The sequence below is a fragment of the Gambusia affinis genome, linkage group LG03, assembly GCF_019740435.1.
Source record: "Gambusia affinis linkage group LG03, SWU_Gaff_1.0, whole genome shotgun sequence".
Classification (NCBI taxonomy): Eukaryota; Metazoa; Chordata; class Actinopteri; order Cyprinodontiformes; family Poeciliidae; genus Gambusia; species Gambusia affinis.
In genome coordinates, this window is record NC_057870.1 from 3,528,511 (window position 1) to 3,547,837 (window position 19,327).

Below are 19,327 nucleotides of genomic sequence, written 5' to 3' on the forward strand. Positions count from 1 at the left end.
TTAATCTACTTATAACCTAAGTACGGCAGTGGGAAGCTTAGCCTGTTGAGGAACTAAATAAACTAAAGGTGCAGACGTTCAGTTGAGAAGACCTTCACAAAAGCAGCTAATTGCAGCTCCGCTCCCGTCAGTCACACACTCCAAAAGAGGTGAACTCCACTCACCCTGCAGTTACAACAAGCAACAAAATGGAGCTGGAAGATGTTGAGCAAAAGCTTAAATACCTAACCGATGTTATCTGTGGGGAAAATTATAAACTAAACCCTACATTATTTTTTAAAAAAAGGACTCAACTAAGCAAAGCACAGCATCATATTAACATGATTTATTAGCATATCATTTAGAATAGTTTATCAATACACTTGAGTTTCATTTGGCAAAATAACAACAAAAAAAAAGGTTCATTAGTGGGCTCAACATAATCTAAAGAATCCAAACAGATCAAACTTTTATGTACAGAAGACATCAAGACTTTCCACCTGATTCACAATCAAACTCTGATACCAGTACATGAAGAGGCTTTACCTTTAAAAGACGAGTGAAGCCCAACATCAGCGGCTTCCAGGTCACACTGGGAGACGGGAGGATTAATTAATGCCAAACTTTACTGTCAGGTTCAGAGAAAAAGAATCCAACATTGGGTTTTAGTAGAGATGCACTGATCCGGCTTTTCCTGGTCCAAACCGATTTCTAGAACTCAAAAACAAAATGTGCTGCAGGTTCCGTGGTAGAGGTAGTGGCTCTGATAAAGGTCTCCAACCTTTATAAGATTTCTGAATCACTGATTGGATGGTTTGAGTTGTTAGGTTACTTAAAGCATGATTGGTGCATCTCTAAAACAATCCACATTTTCAATTTGGACCTGGCAGAACCAGAACATCAGCCTTGTTCAGTGAAGTTTGTGCTTTCGTAACATGTGCTAATCCGAACCATGTGTGAAAGGAAAACTGTTCTGGCTCTGGACACCGTCGGCCAACAAGAGCACTTTCAATACTTCTGTCGAAGGCAATATTGGAGTATATGTACATATTACTAATAAAAAATGAACAGCAGTCAAATATTACGCATAGCACACATTCACAGCACCTGCAGTATGGTACACTGTTAAAATCAATACGTACAAATCAAATATTTACAGAAAACTGAAAATTTGTCACTGGACATTGGAGAGTTTTAAATAAACACTAATGTTTATGAAACAGGCAGATATGGCGCAAAAAAATAAAAAAAATTTAAAAAAGACGCAAATCTAGCAAACACCTTTTAGAAAACAACAAACTGTGAGGTAAACCCTCCAATAACCAATGAGCCCATTCGTTACAGGTGACCCTGTTTGATGGCTGTACCATTCCAAAAGGGAAATAAACAAACAAAAAGAAAACACAAAGAAAATTAGGGTATTTCTCCAACAACATTAACGTTCAAACAGCTGCATTAATCCAGCATAAATAACACTGGTTAAATTCTGAGTTCTACTCTTATTTCATCATATTTGTAGTCAGTTTAAACGCACTAAAATACAAAACGGGGCACATTAAAAGTCAAATGTTGCTACCACATTTCTTCAAAGGGATTCTCTGAAAGACACATGCTCTTCTACCAGGTGGGGGGGGGGGGGGGGTAGATTGTAAAGACGCAGCGTTAAGGTCGTAGGTCGTGGAGGAGTTCGGGGTGGTCGGTTCTTCTGCTCCGCCGCTGCACAAACAAACAAGAGCAGAAATCATCAAGACGACTGAAAAGACAAAGAAAAGCACCGATGGCAAGCAGCTGAACGTTTCGTTAAAACTGAAACAAGTACGGCGACATTTTTCCAGACGTGAGAGCAGCCAGGCGTTTCGCAGAGCTGAATGGTTGCTGTGGGAGACGGAAGGATTCCCAAACATGCATGACAGAATCAAGACAACGCTCCAGGCACGCTTTTGATGAGGGAACACCAATACAACATGACATTAAGCTAAAAAAAAAAGAAAAAAAAAAGTCAATATTACATAATACTGCCCCTTTAAAAATTAAATTACTTTTTTCATAAAAGATGCGATTTTTAAAAGATTTCCCCCCTCACTTTCTTTTCTAAAAAAAAGAGAAAGAAATAGATTTTTAACCAAGTCTCCTCCTCACTGAACCCTCTGAACTAGATGCTTTCCTGAACATGTAGCCTCTAGGTGATCATCACCCAGCAGAGTGAGAAGGGAAATGTCCATTTGACTTAATTCTAGTTCTTTCCACTTTACATCATACCCCTCTTCACACCAGTAAACAGCACAGTCATTAGTCATTTCCCAAACATTACTCCTTTATCTCTTGGTAATTGGTAATGTTTTATAGTGTACCCTCGGTTCCTCGTTCCGCCATATAAACCTAGAGACGGTTCGGTTCCACTCATTAAACTGCTTAGGGGAGACCGGAGGCAAGTTGAGTCGAGTGTTACTCCTCGTTTCTAGGGAACAGTTAAAATAAAAATTAAATACATAAATGATCGATCGTGTGACGTCATTTGATGAAGTTTGGGGAAGAGCGCCAAAGCCGTTAGACTTTGATTTCTTACAAACCGCTCTTTAATTTTTGGAAATGAATTAAGTCTGGCTTTTTATAAATTGTACCGAATTGGGTTTTGGTCAAACGAATGATGCGACCGCAACCAGACTTCTGTATGAACCAAGCAGAACCCCAGAGCGACCCGCAGACGTCACACAGCTGTGAGAACGGATAACGGAGCCTTTTAAGGACTTATTTAAAAGTTAATCCAGCAACGGGGAGCTGATGTTATTGTGAGACAATCAGGAGGAAACTGATTAAAAGGAAGCGGAGCTAAAAACAACGGCCCTCTGTGGAGCACTGAGCGCAAAACATGTAAAGAAATCTGTCTGGATGCGTAAGAAGAGCCCAGAGTGATGAGGCCGGGACGGGGACGAGCTTCACTGACACACTTCTTTCATAATTAGGGGTTGTTGTTTTGTTGGTTTTTTTTCCAGCCATTGTTTACATCCGGTCAGAATTATGACACGTCTCAGGTTAATGACATAAAAGTCAGATAAAATGAGACGCGACTGTTCTGCCTGCAGTCGCTTTGAAAACAATCGGATGCGTTTCCACATGTGGAAGAGAATCTGATGCGATTTTTATTTGGGGTGAAAAGTTGAGAATTGGGCAAGTCAGACTGCTGTGAGGGGAAAAAAAAGATTTAAATTGGGAAAAACGTACTGAATTAGCCTGCTCTGTGAAAGTATTATGAATAATAAAATACTGAAATTCCTGTCATAAGACATCTAGCTAAAGAAAATGCATCAGGTTGTTGTATTTCTTTATTTGAAATATCATATTTGTAATGTAAACATAACTTAAGGCTGTCTAATCATTTCATCAAGCCAGCAGCATTTTAATCCTGCTGTTACTGAATCCTTTTAAACTGGGAGACACTGAGCAGTGTTTACCTCCAAGTATTTCAATTCAACTTTCACTTCTTCCAACAATTTTTATTTTACTGCAACAATTTTCAAAAGGACTCTCTGAGCCGTTCACATGGCTCCTGCCGGCTTCACCAACTCAAATTCCATGAAATTTCCATTTCATGTATAGTTTTTAAGACTGTGAACAAAGTTTCAAAACCTGCACTGTGACAGAAATGACTGAGTCGGCAACAAATTCGGACTTAGCCAGGACGGACATGAAAAAGCTAGCTGGCTGTCAGGGGTATGTTAGCGGCTAGCTCCTGGTGTCCAACAGAAACCTCGAGTCAGAAGACGTCTGCAGTTGACTGACCTTAGCTGGACAGAAAAAATAACTACATAGAATATATGAGAAGAAATACTTTTATACTAAGATTAACATATTTAAGATCAACTTGCATTTAAAGAAGAAAGAAAAAGATTTTTAATAAAAAGACCTTTCAAGGCCTTAATTTTAGCTGCATCAATTTAAGACTTTAAAAAGATGCACAGACACTTTGACTTCAGCTGATATACTTTGTTGTCTTGAGTTTACATTTCAGGGGGATAAATCTGCTTCAATCCGCAGCTACTAGCATGTGTGACTCGGCCACAGACTACGTTTTGTTTTAAGCTAAAAGTCATTTTCCATTTATTTGAAGACATTTTGAGGAACAGATGACATTTTAACAATGTTCTATATAATCACTGATGTAAAGCAACAGAGGGAGCAGGTTGTCACCTCTGCTGACAGCAGGTCCAGAGTTACAGGCAGCCCTTCAGGCTTCAGCCAGCAGTAATGTGTGAATCAGCCTTAATCTGATCACACAATTGGAAGCGTTAAAGTACATGCACCAGGGTGTTTGGAAGAGAGACGCCGACTGCTTGTTAACCTGATTTACAGCCCTGCATAATAACAGCAATTTAAAAAACAGAAACAGGTGAAAATTATCCCCGTTTTGGCCTGTGAAAAATGAAATTGACAGCTAAGGAAAAGCTCCATTTTCAGGGAATGAAAAAAAAAAAAAAACATGGCGCTAATGACGAACATCTCTCCTGCCCTCGCCCCGTCCAGCAGTCTGCACAGACTGGATTTTTACAGGTTTGAGCGCCGAGCCAGGCGAGAGCGCGGCGACGGCAGGATGTGTTCGGAAATAGACGCCGGGACACGGACTTGGCGCCGTCGGCCTCCGACAGCCCAGGACGGTCTAGAGCCAAGCCCGTTTCCTCTCCCACCGGGGGCCGATCCATCACCGCCGCTCAACTTTTCACCTGGCAGACCGTCAGAAAGCAGAATTCCTGCTCTAAGCCTGCTAGACCTTCGACGGGAGGGAGACGAAGGTTTTATGTGTTCTGGAGGAGCACAAGTTCAATAAGGAATCCGTTGATTAAAGCTGAACATTCCAGAGATCAGAGCTCTGGACCAGAGTAGAGTTTCTTCATTTTCAGCAGGGATGCATCAGGCCGTGCCTGGAGGAGACAAAGGAGAGACCCTGGCAGGAAACAGAAACTCTGAGATGGATGTTCCGCCGGTCCCCGCAGTCGGCTCTCTGGCTACGGTTGATCCCGCTTTTGACCTTGGTAAATATCCCATGCACACTTCTATCAACAGCTACTTATAAAAGTCCTGGCTTTACATTCCTTTGAAGGACTTGCATGTGAGCTGAGGCCCTCAGCTAGGAATTTCAGATGAGCAGAGAAATCTTTTTGGTAGTTAACCAAAGTGCAGAGTGATCCACAGGGGTCTGTGGTCACAAAGACGTTGCCAGACACAACATACCTCCGGTAACGCATTTACTGAGAAAGTCTCGCTCCTGACTGATGGTGGCGTCTCTGATGTAGAGCCTCCATCTTACCCCATCCTGCCTCTAACACAGCAGAACCTTTCAGGATGATCTGGAGCCGGGAGGTCCTAGATGACCTGGACTTTCAGAAAGATTGATGAGTTGAGCAGTATGGAAGATCTGTAGGTATTTGAACCGCCATCTGTGGCTGATGATCATGCTGTTCTGCCTCAAGAGGGTGGAGCATCAGAAATACTCCAGAGCAAAGCGAGATGGAGACGGATGAGATGTTGGAAACCTTAGGAGATGCGAAGATTCCTGAAATCAGTATTAAGTATACCTTCATAAGATGTACTTTGGGATAAATTTGACCGTTAGATGGACCCTAACTCCGTTAACGCTCCTGCAAAAGGCTTCCAATGCAATCTTTTGTATGTGTTGAATATGCAGCAACTGGCAACAGTGGGAAGCATAGCAACATTAAGCCCAGATGCAGATTGAAGCAACAGTCTACACAGAGTTGAGGAACTTTTGAAGTAGTTACTTACTCTGGGTTTCATTTGGACTCACTAGAGGGTAAGGAGATTTTGACATATTAAAACATCACAGTGTTTCTCGTTGAGGTCGACTGTGGAATGAAGAGCTACCAGCCGGTTGTGGTCAGCATTGCTTCGTCTGACCAAGTTCTAGTAGAAGAGGCTACGATTATTCTTAAATTATTTGTTTTGCTGCATTTTGGGTTTCCAGTAGGAACGATAAATGACGTTGAGTGACGGACAAGACACAAACAACAGGTAAGGTTGAGGCATCGCTATAACAACCGACAGCAAGAGGTCCAGGGCTACGTTGAGTTACGTCACAGTCACAGCTCACCCCATCAGCAGACAGAGATGGTACAGTTACCTTGAAAAAGTAACTTAGTTACTTTACCGATTACTTGATTTTAAAACTACGTTACTTCATCGGTTATGACCAGCAGCTGCAGACCTCAGCCACCGCCGCCTCAACAAAGATGACAGCCAGGCGAGTCAGCCATGTTGAAGGGCAGCTGTTCCTCCACTACATCCTGTCCAAACGACTCCTCCCACTCCCTCCTTACTGGTTTTGACCAACATGACCCAGTCCGTTTGACCGGGTCATGACACCACTCCAAATGTTTCTTCAAATGATATCCAGTGTTTATGAAGCTGTACAGTTTGATTATATTCCAAGTGCAGAACTAAAAGATTCTATGCAGTTTAAGAGTTGGCAGTGGGAAAAAAAAAAACCACAATTTACAGCCGACAGTAAAAATATAAATATTAATTCATATTAGTTGACATAAACTTTAAAAAGTTGGTTTTCCATGTTGTATTAATGCTGGTGGCATTTAAGAAATTACTGTTTGTACATCAGCAATCAGCTAGTAATCCTGATCGGTGGTGGGTCCATCCTCCACCAGGGGGCGTTCTCACTCTGTCCTCATTGAGAAGTACTGAAAATTACTCATTATCATGTCTCCCATATTTTCAAGGGTGAGACAGCAGCACTTTGTCTCCTGCACAGAGGGAACGACGAGCCTTGATGCCGTCGTCTTTAGTTCAAACAAACTCCAAATAGTGACACGTTTCCAGCTAGAGATTTTGCGCATCTCTGTCCTCCCTGCATAGTTACCTTGGTGTCACTGCTGCCATGAGGAAAGCCACAGGATACCTTTTTATTACATGAAATAACAAAACAAAGTCATGTACAGTAACTTTGATAAGCAACTGTTCTGCTGCAGGCCCATGCATAGTTGAAGCTCTGCCCCAAGGTTTGAAGAGAATGAAAGAAATCATAGAAAGAGTGTGTTGAGTTTGTGGCAAAACTCAATAAAAATGCAGGACAAAGGCCTTTTGGGGGCATACATTTGGTCTTCATGATTGTTTTTAGTCAGATCTTAATATTAGAATCTCATCTTGCCTTGTGTGTTTTGGGTATCTTTATCCTCCTACGACTAACAGATTAAACAGGATTCAATATGAACGCACACCGTAATCCAGATTGTTATTTTCATCATTCTGTGGCGACGCTTGTGTTAAGCAGAGGGAAGCTGGTTAGAGGGCAGATAGATGGAGTTACATATCCATCTATCTAGGAGAAAACCAATTAAGCGTTTAAAGCAAATTCATGTAATAAAATGGTCCAGTCAAAGTCCTAACCCAAACCTCAGAGCCGATATCTGGAAAAACTTGAGTTTAAGCTTAGATGCAAAAAGAATGGGCAATAGTTTCTTTTTTACTACGCAAATGTGTGAAGCAACCCAAACGAGCTGGGGCAAAGTGAGAGGTGGTGCAACCAAACCTGACTCAGAGGCTTTAGGCTTTTTTATTTAAATGGTAGAAAAGGTTGAAACCCATTCATCACTCTCCTTCCACTTTCCAATTATGCACTACTTTGTGTCATTCACATAAAATCCCATTAAAACACACTGAAGTTTGTACGTGTTGTGACAAATCGCACACGCTTGGAGCCTCAGTCAGTTTAAATCAAAGCTTCGTTTCTCGCCCTCAGGAGACCTAAGAGCAACGCCGGAGCTCTTCTTAGCTCCTTCCAAATTTGGCTTGCACAGTCTCCAAGCTAATGACTTTTTAAGTGTGATAATCGCCTAATTAATCCCACTTATTGAAGGACTTAATATCCACAGAGCTCCTGTGATTAAGAGATTCTCCATCACTTTGTGTTTTGGATGTGTTGCTGGGGTTTTGGCGAGCTCGTGTGTTTTAAACATCAGGCTCTCGGTTAATTTACAGGATGACTAAACACTGGGCGCTATAATGCGAACATTGAGGAGGAAGAATAATCCCTAAAAAATGCTCCATAAAAACAGGCTTCCTGGTGGGGAAGTAGCTCGGTGATATTACTCACAGCTCCTAACTTTGATGTGGGATCCGTCTCCGAGTGGGTAGGAGGCGTTCTCTTTAAGAGCAATGGACAGAGGGCCGAAAGGGGAGAGCGGCTCGTTTTATTACTCCTCTTTACTTCCAGGGCCAAAGCGCTCCAAACTTCAGTTACAACTTGGGGAAAAAATGTGCGTGCTGTCGAAATGTTTAGCTTTGTTGAGCGTGATACGTCACCGTCTGAACTACCGGAACGGGTCGTTGGTTCTGGTTGCAGTTGGACTCACCATGGGATCGCTTTTATCTGCTGAAGCTTCTGTCTTCGTAGATGGTGATCTCGATCTGGTCGAGGCTGTTAAGGGAAGAGGAGCTGCAGCGAGTTCACACTGAGTTTCGACCCAAACCAAACAGGTTCAGCTTTCAAGAGACGTCTTAAAACAGGAAGTTAAATTAGAATGTGGCTAAGTGATTGGTCTAAATTCAGCTGAGTGGCAGTGATTGGTCCAAAACAAAAGGAAATACAGAAAACATTAAGCTCATTGGTCGGATTTGCAGAAAAGTTGTGATGACTGTTAAAAATTGCAAGTCGGTACAAAATTTGGAAATGGCGAGTGGATTTGCATTAAAGGTTTTAGTTTAAGTTCAGGATCTCCAGAAACTTTTCATTAGTAATTCAAAGGCTCTTTGTCTCACTTTGGATGTAAATATAACAGAGCTCCACTTGTCATAGTTTACTCTACATTGTTACAAGTTACAATTATTTGGGTATTGTATATCTGTCTATAAACTGATCTTTTTTATGAACACTGATATAATCTGAAAAAAGAAAGGGCAGCAGAGAGTGTATTCTTTAAGGAAGTTAAATATGCAAATACCATAAAAGCCTTTCTTATTGAATCGGTTCTAACTGTTTCTATTGTTTCTTGGTTTGGAAACTTACAAATCCAGAATTAAAAATGTCTCATCAAAATCATTAAGGTTAAGATAATCTGCAATCTGGTCTCTGAATTTGTGAGCTTTTTGAAATCTTGATGCTATAAAATCTTTTTACACATTTATGAATTTATGGGTATGACTTGTCTGTTTTTAACCAACACAGTTTGAGTACTTTTTTGTTGTGATGTAAGTTTGAAACGCATTTCCCCCCCCTGGAGGACAATGAAGCTGAACTGAACTGGACTGGATGACGTGGAGCTTGTAGGGAGAGAAACGCTCCCAGACTCCCACTCTGTACGCACCAACCTGGTGAAAAGCTGCCATCTTATCGGCATAGAATGACTGAGCATAAGTTTATGTGAAAAAACATTTTGTACATTGTACAAATGAGCAAAAAACCCTAGAAACATGATCTGAAAATTAGGACTAAAACGATTAATCAGATTAATCATGATTTTAGTTGACGATATTGAAACTAATTTATTAATCGATTCATCGTTAACTGGTGTATACAGACTAAAACAGGGCCATTTTCTGAAAGATCTGTACAAACTACACAAAATATATATATTTTCAACTTGAAAAATCTTAAATGCTTGTAATTATGTTTCACCCAGAACTCCTCAAATGCCAACGTAAATTAATGCTGTTATTGCATTGTAGGCAAAAATATTTTCTTATTTTTAAAGGGGAATTTTATTTGTCAAATTGCATCCATTAATGTATTTCTAATATTGTTTTAAAAAGGCTAAAGTGGTTAAATAGAAAATCTGCAGAATGAGAACTTTCACCCGATTAATCGTCAAAATGATAAATGATCAAATAATCGATTACAACAATAATCGCTTGTTGCAGGCCTACAGAAAATATTAAACTGCCATATTCATTTTGTTAAAATGTTAAAACCTTCCCACCCCTCCACCTCCATCCGTTGCTAAAATCAGCGCAGCAGTTTGACAGTGTTGGAGAAATAATCCAGATCGCTGTCACTCCACCGGCGAGACGGGGAACAAAGTTCAGCTGCAAACAATTTCAGTCATATTCTGTTAACCCTCATCTCCTCTTCCCACCCAGCTGGAATTAAAGAGCATGGTGAGCCACCACCACACACACACACACACACACACACACACACACACACACACACAGACAGCGACAGTCAGGATGTTGGGGAACCCATTGGTTTTATGGAGATGTTACAGATTACATAGGACTTTTATGTAACTTTTTGAAGAGTTCACATTCATAGCAGCAGATTTCCTGTAAGCCGCTTTGACTGCTAGATTCCATATTTACCCACCATCAGACGGACGGTAAAAACCCACCAATATTCAGAGCCGCTATGCGCCCTTTCCTGGAAATCCAGAGGCTCATACAAGATGGCCGTTTTTATGACGAGGACTGTAGTTTACAGTCGTCACTGTGTTTGTAGAAAAAAAAACGCTATTTTAAATTGGACTTATGGTTTCACAGAGAGTGGGAGGATACGACTCGGAGTCCTCTTTCGATGGGATCTGTCAGCAGGAGGCCTCGTGGCGCGTAGATCTTGTCGTTTTGTTCCTGGATATATTTGGCAATCCTCTTCAAAACCTAAAAAAAAAACAAAAAAAAATGCAAAGTTTTAAAACAAAATTGTGACTTTTGAGAACACAAATTCCAAAGTATAAAGAAAAAATATTAGGGTAGAAACGATTAATCGCTTTGATCTTGATTAATCGATTATTGAAGTACCCATCAACTAACTTGGTAATCAATTGATTGCAGACTGGAGCATAGAAATTCAAGAAAGGCCATTTGCATGTATTTGGATGCAGAGCAGCATTTTAGCCAAAATTGTATAAAAAAACATATAACAAATAAAACACCTGGGAAAAGGTTTTAGCCAAAACTCCTCGAGTTTTAGCTTCACCATGTTCAGATTTACTAAAGGAATGCCATTACTACATTTTAGACAATAAAATGTTCACTTTTCTCATCCCAAACAAAAGGAAATTAATTATTTGAATCTTTCCATGTAGAGTGTGCCATTAAAAAAATAAAAAATCCAATTACTTGTCAGAACAATCAATAGATAAAACAATTATTCAAATAATTATTAGTTCCAGCCTTAAAATGTATACATATATATTCACTAAGCCAAAAAAACCTTTTTTGGGTACAATGGACTCACTTCAAACAAATGTGAACACTGCGTAACTTTACACAGCCTCCATATCCCACCTTCTCGTAGTGAGTCTCCATACAGAGAAAGACGGTGTAAGCGGTGAGGCAGGCCAGGCAGCCTTCGATGAACGACTGACTTCCCAGCTTCTCTGCCTCCGCGTAAAGGTTGTTCAGCGTCCGTATCGTCTCCTCAAACTGCTGCTTATCAATCTGAAACATGCGGAAGCAATAAAACAAGACCAAGCAGGTCAAATTAGGACATCGGTAGGGCAATTATTTAAAAGGTGTGCGTAGGATTCATCTTAGCAGCTCTTTTCGTCTTGATAAACGAGGGGCTGGATGTTCTCTGACCGGTCATGCATCAAGAGAATTCTAGGCTTCCTTCCCGCATTTGGAAACACCTCCGGAGCCGATCGGGTCACCTCGGCTACGAGCCTCGGGAATGTTTTCTACTCGGCAACCGGCAGGAAACGGCCCAACTTGGACACAAACATCACAAGTATACAAAGCCAAGCAACTCTCGAAACGTTCGCTCTTCGGAGACACGGGTTCTCAGATTGTCTCAGATTGTCCCCGAACCAAAAGACACGATCTGGGTTTCTAGGTGAAATTGTTGGACTCGGAGCTCTAAAGTATTTACACCCTTGAACTGTTTGGAGTTTGTTGTGACCTGACCTCAGGCATCAAAGCGTTAAAGTTTGCATGAAGAAAATAGGATTTTTAAAGCCGTTACAAATAAAAACCGAGAAAGTTTTTTTATTCTAGAAGTCTGTTAAGAACATTTACCAGACATTTCCCTTGTGCAATCATAGAGTGTTTTTATTTTTTAATATGTACAACCTATTTTATGTTTATTATACATGTCTCTCTTTTTTTTACTGTACTTATGCTTTTTGTGATTTTTGGATTTTGTTCTGCGCGGGTCTTTGAAGTGATGCTAAATGACAACAAAGTGAATCTTTATTCGCCTCTCCTTCACTGAAACTTCTAAATAACTCTCAGATTTCACCAAATGACAAAGCAAAGCAACTCGGTTACATGTAGTACAAGTGTAAATCCAGCTGTTTCTGGCCTGTTTTTGTTGAACAATATCAACAATATCATGTTGGGCAAAAGCACATTGAATCAGATTCTCCAGTCAGAAGAAGCTAAAACAAGGACTGGGCGATTAATCAATTGAATACATTAATAGTATTTCTGTTTTTAGAAGATTTTATTTTTTTCAAAATTCAATATATAGGATTAAATAGTCTAACAGCCATGATTAATGTATTTAAGGCCAGCTTATTATATATTATTTTAAATAATTTAAGACATTTTAAGGCCTTCATTTTACATTAATTTAAGACTTTTTGCTGTACAACCAAACCATTTGTATCTACTACTCACCAAACCAAATCTCACCAAATCTTGGGTCAGTTCTGTGAAGTGCCACTTGTATTGAAGCTAAACATTAAAATTTTTTTAAAAGTATGTAGCGATTACTGAACTCTGATTCCTGTGTTCTGTTGTACCCGTGGTTCTGTATGAAGTATCGAGACGGGAAGAGAGAGAAAAAAGACAAGTGAATGAGTATCCTCTGAGTGGAACGAGGAGCAGCAGGAACACGTCTAGTGTTCTGTTTCTTGTGCCTGAGGAATGCATCATATCTGCCACTTCCCACCTAAAGTTTATTTTCCCACTAATTTCCCAGTTTGAAGGCTGTGATTCATCTGAGCATCTTCCCATTGGGAGCTTCAGGACACAGGCCAGCAAAACCAGACAATTAATGAAACTCCACTGATCAGTGTAAAAAGTGAGCAGCCACACTGACTCAAAATGCTCTCCTGGTACTTTGGTCTTTAAAGAAAACAACAATCACACAAACTAAAACAACAAATATGCCTGAAGAAAAAAAACAACAAAAAAACACTGCAAACCACTTGGCTTCTGAAAACCACAAAATATGCAAACCCTGCAAAAAGGGAAAAAATGTTGGCTCAAATAACAACAACAAAAAAAAAAGCAAAATTAACTAATTAAATAAAAATGAAGGCCATAAAAGGTTTGGCCCCATCTTGTGCTTTAAAAAAAATGAAAAAATAGTACAGCTAATCTTGAATGAATGTGTGGGGGCAGAATTTTATGGCAGTGGGAATGAGCTCCTTCACAGCCTCATCTGCCCAGCGTTGATGTGGATATGAAATAAATACCGGAAAAACACTGAAGACCACCAGACTCCTGGGGAAGTGCCAATAAAGCTTCTGAAATGATGGGAAGCAGCTCTTTCGTGGGGTAATGAGCGTCAAAGCCACAGTTCTTGCCTCAGACTTCAGCAACCTGCTCCTCCATCTACACATCCGAGTTCCAGCTACTGCCTCAGCAAACACAGACCTGGAGTTTCCTCCTCCGTATTATAGGCCTGGCAGGCCTCCAGGCTTTAACTGTCCCCTTCCAGGCAAAGCGTCATTTGTTTATTCATTTTAATTAGTTTATTTAAATATGCATATATCAAAAGCAGGGACTTTTGCATTGAACTAGGCAGTTGGGGGCGCTCACAAACTGTGGCGCATCCTACAACGTCAAATAACCTACAGTTATTAGAAATAGTGTACCGTATTTACCGGACAATAGAGCGCACTATACTATATTCCGCACCTACAAATTAAATAAAAACAAACTGGAAACGTGCACAGCGGTTTGTAGCCGCACCGGGCCGTAAGCTGCTGGTATGTCCGCCGCTTTCGGTTTTCCGTAAATCTGTTGGATTTATTAAGGACGCAGCCCTCTCTCCAACACCGAACCATGGTTTCGCTCACGCCGAGTTTACGTGCAGCGGCTCTATTAGCCCTCAACTTAAAAGCTGCATCATACGAGTCTGAAAACATTTCTCCGTTGTGTCTGCTGCTAGCATGTGCTTGTTCTAAATGAAAATTAGCACTTTCTTCTCTGAGTTCCAATTTTGACTTCCAGTGATTCATTTCCTGCTAAAGAGCCCCGTGGCGGTGGAAGGAAACCCCCCCAAAAAACAGAAAAGCCGCATGGTTCAAAACGAGGGGAAAAAGTAGCGGATTGTAGTCCGAAAAATACGGTACTCTGATCCAAAGGAATGTGAAGCTGAGTGGAATTATGGTAAAACTTTACAAAATATACATGTGTATATTTGTGCACTAAAAAAGACTGTTTATGTAAATTCTATGTAAATACCACCAACTAAACACAGACGGATCTTTTTCATCCAATCAGAGTTTTTCTTGTAAGCAGTGCATTCACGTGGATAAATGACAACCAATCACAACAGCCAATCCAAAATACTGCTCTAAGAAACACACAAGAAAGCCTAACACAACAAATGCCTGAATTTGTTGTGTTAATAATTTTTTGTTTACTACAAATGATTATTCATTTGTACTAAACAATTTTTAGGTAGCATTTCTTTGAATTTATTTTACTTTGAAAATGTGACCAGTATTACAAAGCTGGTTTTAAGATCCACTGGTAGATTATTTACCGTAATTTGGATTTTAACTTTAGTGCAAGAAAAAAAAAAAATAGTCATACATTTTTATTGTATGTTATTGTGTCTGAGACTCTGTAAGTGGTTACTTATTGTCGATGGTGTCTTCCACATAATAACATATTTTCAAATTTCTCCTTAACTTTTAACATTATTTAAATGATGTGCCGCCGGTGGACCGCCCTACCGCCCCGTACCACCAGGCTTTGCTGGTTTTCTGGGGGAAAACCTTTGAAACATAACAATTTGGATTCTCAGTAAAAAAAAGTAAACGAAAAAACTAGTAAGAAAACTATTTCAATGACTCACATCCAAATATTTAACAAAGTCTGCTCTTAGGTACTGGCGAGAGGTCAGCTGAGAACAATCATTTACACATAGCTGACCAGCTCCTATGAATCCTGAAATCAAACTCCTCATGATAGAAATGACAAACACATGTTGCGCGGCCTGGTTGGGTTCCAGCTGTGGACTGAGCCATGAGGAAATGTTCAGCTGCACCATGGGAGCACATTAGTGAGGAGAGGAGAGAGACAACCTGGCTACGAAGCGCCGCTCGTCCCGGGCGGCTCTGATGACGTCGATAACGTACGACGAAGCAGGTGTTCCTCGTCACTCTGACTCTGGAGTCTCCACCAATCAGTGATTCTCTTCTTCTGTTGAGAACTTTGACTTGAACCTTGTAAACTCTGTTTTGCACTCCAGGCCCCACCAACTAAAGCCAGTTGTATTAATGGCAGAGGTCGCGCTAAACTTCTGTTTCCCTCATTTATTTGGACTGACTGTCAAAAAAACATTCCATCATATTCTATTTTTATCCCATTTTCTCCAGGAGTCCCCTGGACTTATAGCCAGTGATGCTCAGGTCTATTACCAGACTGGACATAGTTACACACATGCGCCATTACTCTGCAGTAAGTCGGGAAAATGACACAATCACCCAAAAGAACTTGAGGAAGCGGCGCAGTGCTTTGCTATTAATAGCCAACAATACGACAGCTGGAGAAGTTCCACTGGTTTTACATTTCACAGGCCAGTAAAAGTTTTAATATAAAAAAAATTGGCAAAAAGGTGGGAAGTAGGTCAGTTATGCTAGCTTGATAACCTTGACATGTTCATGTGCTGCGCAAATTTAGTTTTTTGGTTCAATTAGCGCAAAAATAAGTGAGAAAAAAAAAAGAAAAGAGAAGAACACGAGTAGTTTTGAGATGTTTTCATTTTTCTTTTGTTTGAGGTAAAATGTAATTACTGAAAGTTCAGTAAACGACAAAAACCAAACTCATTTATTTGTAGAATATTGCCATGTTTATATCAACCACCAAATAGTGTAGAATATCTAATGAAGTATTGAACCAACTATGTCTCTTACAGTGGCAATTATGTACAAAAATTAATTATTGTCCATTATAGAAAAAATTTATTTGCTTAGTTCTCTTGGATCTTGACAATAAACAAATTGTTTATGGATTCATAACCATTTTTTTAAATGTCAAAACATCTGCAATTGTCTCAACTTTAATTTAGGTAATATCTTACAGAAATCGGATAAGAAATAAGGACGCTACGACCATTTCTGCGACAGACTGCTGCTCATGCCCCCCACTGGAGCAGTCTGGCTTTATGTTCATAATGTGTAAATATGGCGCCAGGAGGTACACATCACTAGCTAAGGCGGCTAACAGGCGCCTTCCTATCCATGAATAAATATTGATGTTTATAGCAACACCTCTCTCTGCAGACCAGCCTCCAGCCTCACTAAACACTTTAGATGAAACTCTGAGGCATTTTGAACGTCTTCTGAAACGAAGCGAACGTCTTAAAATTCCCTTCCTGCCACAGGGAGCCACACGGAGCCTCTTATCAGCTTCCTCCTACAACGGTGGAGCTGTGCTCAGCTGGAATGTGATGTGACGGCAGGCGGTCTGCTCTGCCAGCTGGCTGGAGGTTTCAGGGGAGAACACTGAGACCACCTCTGGGCCGTGAGTTGTTGATGAACATCATTTCGTCCCATTAGCCAAGAACGCACAGCTGATAATGGAGAACACTGAGAAAGAACAACTGCTCCTCAGATTTCAGCAAAACTCAGATCCGTCTCCGAGTGGGTAGGATTGAAGTCTAATCTTCAATCGGAAAGCCAGCGGCGGTCATCGAGGCATTCGGCCTCCTATTGGGATATTGTCATTTTACGAGGAACACTCTGCTGTTCCTCATGAAAGGACCAGTTGGGGTCCTGGTGTAAAACACGTCTCCCACCTTGGTCTCCAGCTCTGAAGGAAACTTGGTCTGGAACTGGCACATGGTTCCGTTGGAGTAGTCTCTCTGAATGAAGATTTTGGCTGCGACAGCCACCTGCTGCCTCATGTCCTGTAAGCTGTGGGTCTGTGGAAACAGAGAACCCGTCACAGCAAAACACAAACTCCTCACACTTGGACTTCAAGAAAAATCAAAAACAGCTTTCCATTCTCAATCCATCAGCCACTGAGAACATAAATATGGGTGATAAATTGATTTGACCAATGAATCAAATTTTTGGTTTTTAAAGATTTCATTTGACAGTTTAAGAAAGCTTTACAGTTGCTATTTATTTGGACTTTGAATTTAGGGAAACTCTATGATGAAATACAAGAGTTAGGCTAAGATTTAATTTTTTTCTCCCCAGAAAATAGAGTCATACTGTTACAAGAACACTGTCATGTGACAATAAGGTCAAAATAACACAACATTAAAGTTGTAATATTATGAGAACTCAAACACCAAAACAAAAGAAATAAATTATCCAAGCTAATAATGATAACACCCTATAGAGCGGATGTCCATGTACTCTACAGAATATGTTGTCAGCCTCCTTTTGCATGAATTACTGCATCAATGCAGCGTAGCATGTAGGAGGACAGCCTGTGGTTTTGCCGAGGTTGCTATGACAGCAGCTCTCTCAGGGTCCAACCAGTTTGTTGGCTTTTAAAACACACCAGTACCATGTCCATTAAAGCATGTGCTGGTTCTGGTTTGAAGCATGAGAAGGCGCCGAGAGGCTCTGGAATGTAAAATCAGCATCTCCTTGAAGCTCGTCAGTAGAGGGAAGCATTGTGTTGCCTGGAGCCTCTCAAGGCTGCGGTCATTCCTGTTGCTTGGGCTTATTTTCCACTACACTTTTTCCTTCCACCCAATTTCCCAAGGAGAGTCCAGAGAACAGTTGACTTTTATAGTTGAGTCAGGATGAGATTTTCAATGACACATTTATGTCTATATAAAATGGAAAGTGATGCATTAAAAATGTTTTTCCTTTTATAAGCTGTGGGGAGTTTTTGCCTATATTTTAATGTAGGTGTGGCAAAAAAAAAAAAAAGACTTTTTGGGTAAATAGGTTTTGGAAGAAAACTCTTGTTTTTGTTGCTGTGAAAAGACTAATGACATTTTCCTGATCAACAAAATAGAAAACATTCCCCCCAATGTATTTTATGGCCAGGTTGGAGATAAAAATGGATTCACAATAAAAATTAATCTGTTTTTAACTGGAAAAAATATCTGGCCTCAGAGGATTTTTAACTAAGCAAATTTGGCCTTTTTGGTTTAACAGGTTTTGGTACTACTGATTGGGACAATGATATAAAATCAGTATGTCTAACAGAACTTTCAATCGGTCCTAAAATAAGTTATAGATTTTTTGTTTGCTTGTTTTACTCATTTACTGAATTTTGGTTCTCTATTATAAGCAAGTATAAAAATTAACAGAAATAAAAGCCTCATATATGGCTGTGAGTAAATTTCGTAACTTTTTCCATTGACATATTCATTAGTAGAGATGCACCAGTAAATTTATCTGTTTAACAAAAATGTTCACTCTGAACAAATGTGGAACGAAAATGGGAGAAATTATTTAATTCAGCTTCTCATTTAGCTGATATTTGTTTATTGTCTAATACAGTCTGTATTATACAGGATAACACCATATTACGCAGTCAATTTTTATAGTAGTCACTGATTTTACTTCTTTTAGGAGCCAGTTTGCTGTCAGCAGTAAACGATTTTATAGATTAGTGATTTCAGAATCAACTAACCCTAATATTTGCCCGGATTAATTTAAAACTGTTTTCAGAACAAAATAGCTTAGCATCTTAGCAACTACACAGTGAGCTTGCAGCGGGCTAACACCGCCCGTTCACTCACGGTTTACTTCTTTAATAGTGATCCAAACCCGGCACCACTACTGGCATCTCAGGACATGTGTTAATGTTCTCCAGATGTGAGGAAATACAGAGGTTTAATTTACACAGCTTACCTCCGCCATGTTGAAGATATCTGAATTCCGCACGACGTGCTACGGAGTACTATTTCCGTCGGGAAACACTTGTGTAATATTGGGTTCCAGCTAAACTTGGCCAACAGAGACAGGCTTACTGCTGAAAAAAACGTGCAAAAATACAAAGAAAAAATAGAAGATGCTTCAAATATATATATATATATATGTGTGTGTGTGTGTGTGTGTGTGTGTGTGTGTGTGTGTGTGTGTGTGTGTGTAGAAATTAAAAAGTACAGGGAAAGGATATTGTTATTTAGGCAGAAAAAATCCTCAGATTAAAGACCGTTCTCTTTTTTTCACCCGAGCTGGAGAAAGAGCAACTATGGGAAGATTCAAGTAGTTGCCCTTTTTCCTTAGAGCAAAAA

At 40.1% G+C, this 19,327-nt stretch overlaps 1 protein-coding gene across 2 annotated transcripts; it reads right to left on the minus strand.

Moving 5' to 3' along the window:
- Nucleotides 1-310: 310 nt before the first annotated feature.
- LOC122828069 (golgin subfamily A member 7-like) lies at nt 311-19,020 on the minus strand. 2 transcript variants are annotated; one of them, XM_044111300.1, is made up of 6 exons: nt 18,942-19,020; nt 16,916-17,041; nt 11,224-11,376; nt 10,492-10,593; nt 8,355-8,409; nt 311-1,695 (listed from the first exon to the last, which is right to left on the minus strand). In XM_044111300.1, the coding sequence occupies exons 1-5, from the start codon at nt 18,948-18,950 to the stop codon at nt 8,368-8,370; spliced, it is 432 nt and encodes a 143-aa protein (XP_043967235.1). In that variant the 5' UTR covers nt 18,951-19,020; the 3' UTR covers nt 311-1,695; nt 8,355-8,367. The 2 variants fall into 2 exon arrangements, with proteins under 2 accessions (XP_043967235.1, XP_043967237.1); XM_044111302.1 differs by lacking the exon at nt 311-1,695 and adding an exon at nt 1,703-4,895.
- Nucleotides 19,021-19,327: the final 307 nt, after the last annotated feature.

What these genes read in the sequence shown, in the direction of transcription:
- LOC122828069 (XM_044111300.1), bottom strand. An exon ending in TGGAGACTCACTACGAGAAG is followed by an intron (nt 10,594 to 11,223) that starts GTGGGATATGGA and finishes TTTTTTTTTTAG; the next exon opens with GTTTTGAAGAGGATTGCCAA. An exon ending in TCGAAAGAGGACTCCGAGTC is followed by an intron (nt 8,410 to 10,491) that starts GTATCCTCCCAC and finishes AGCCTCGACCAG; the next exon opens with ATCGAGATCACCATCTACGA.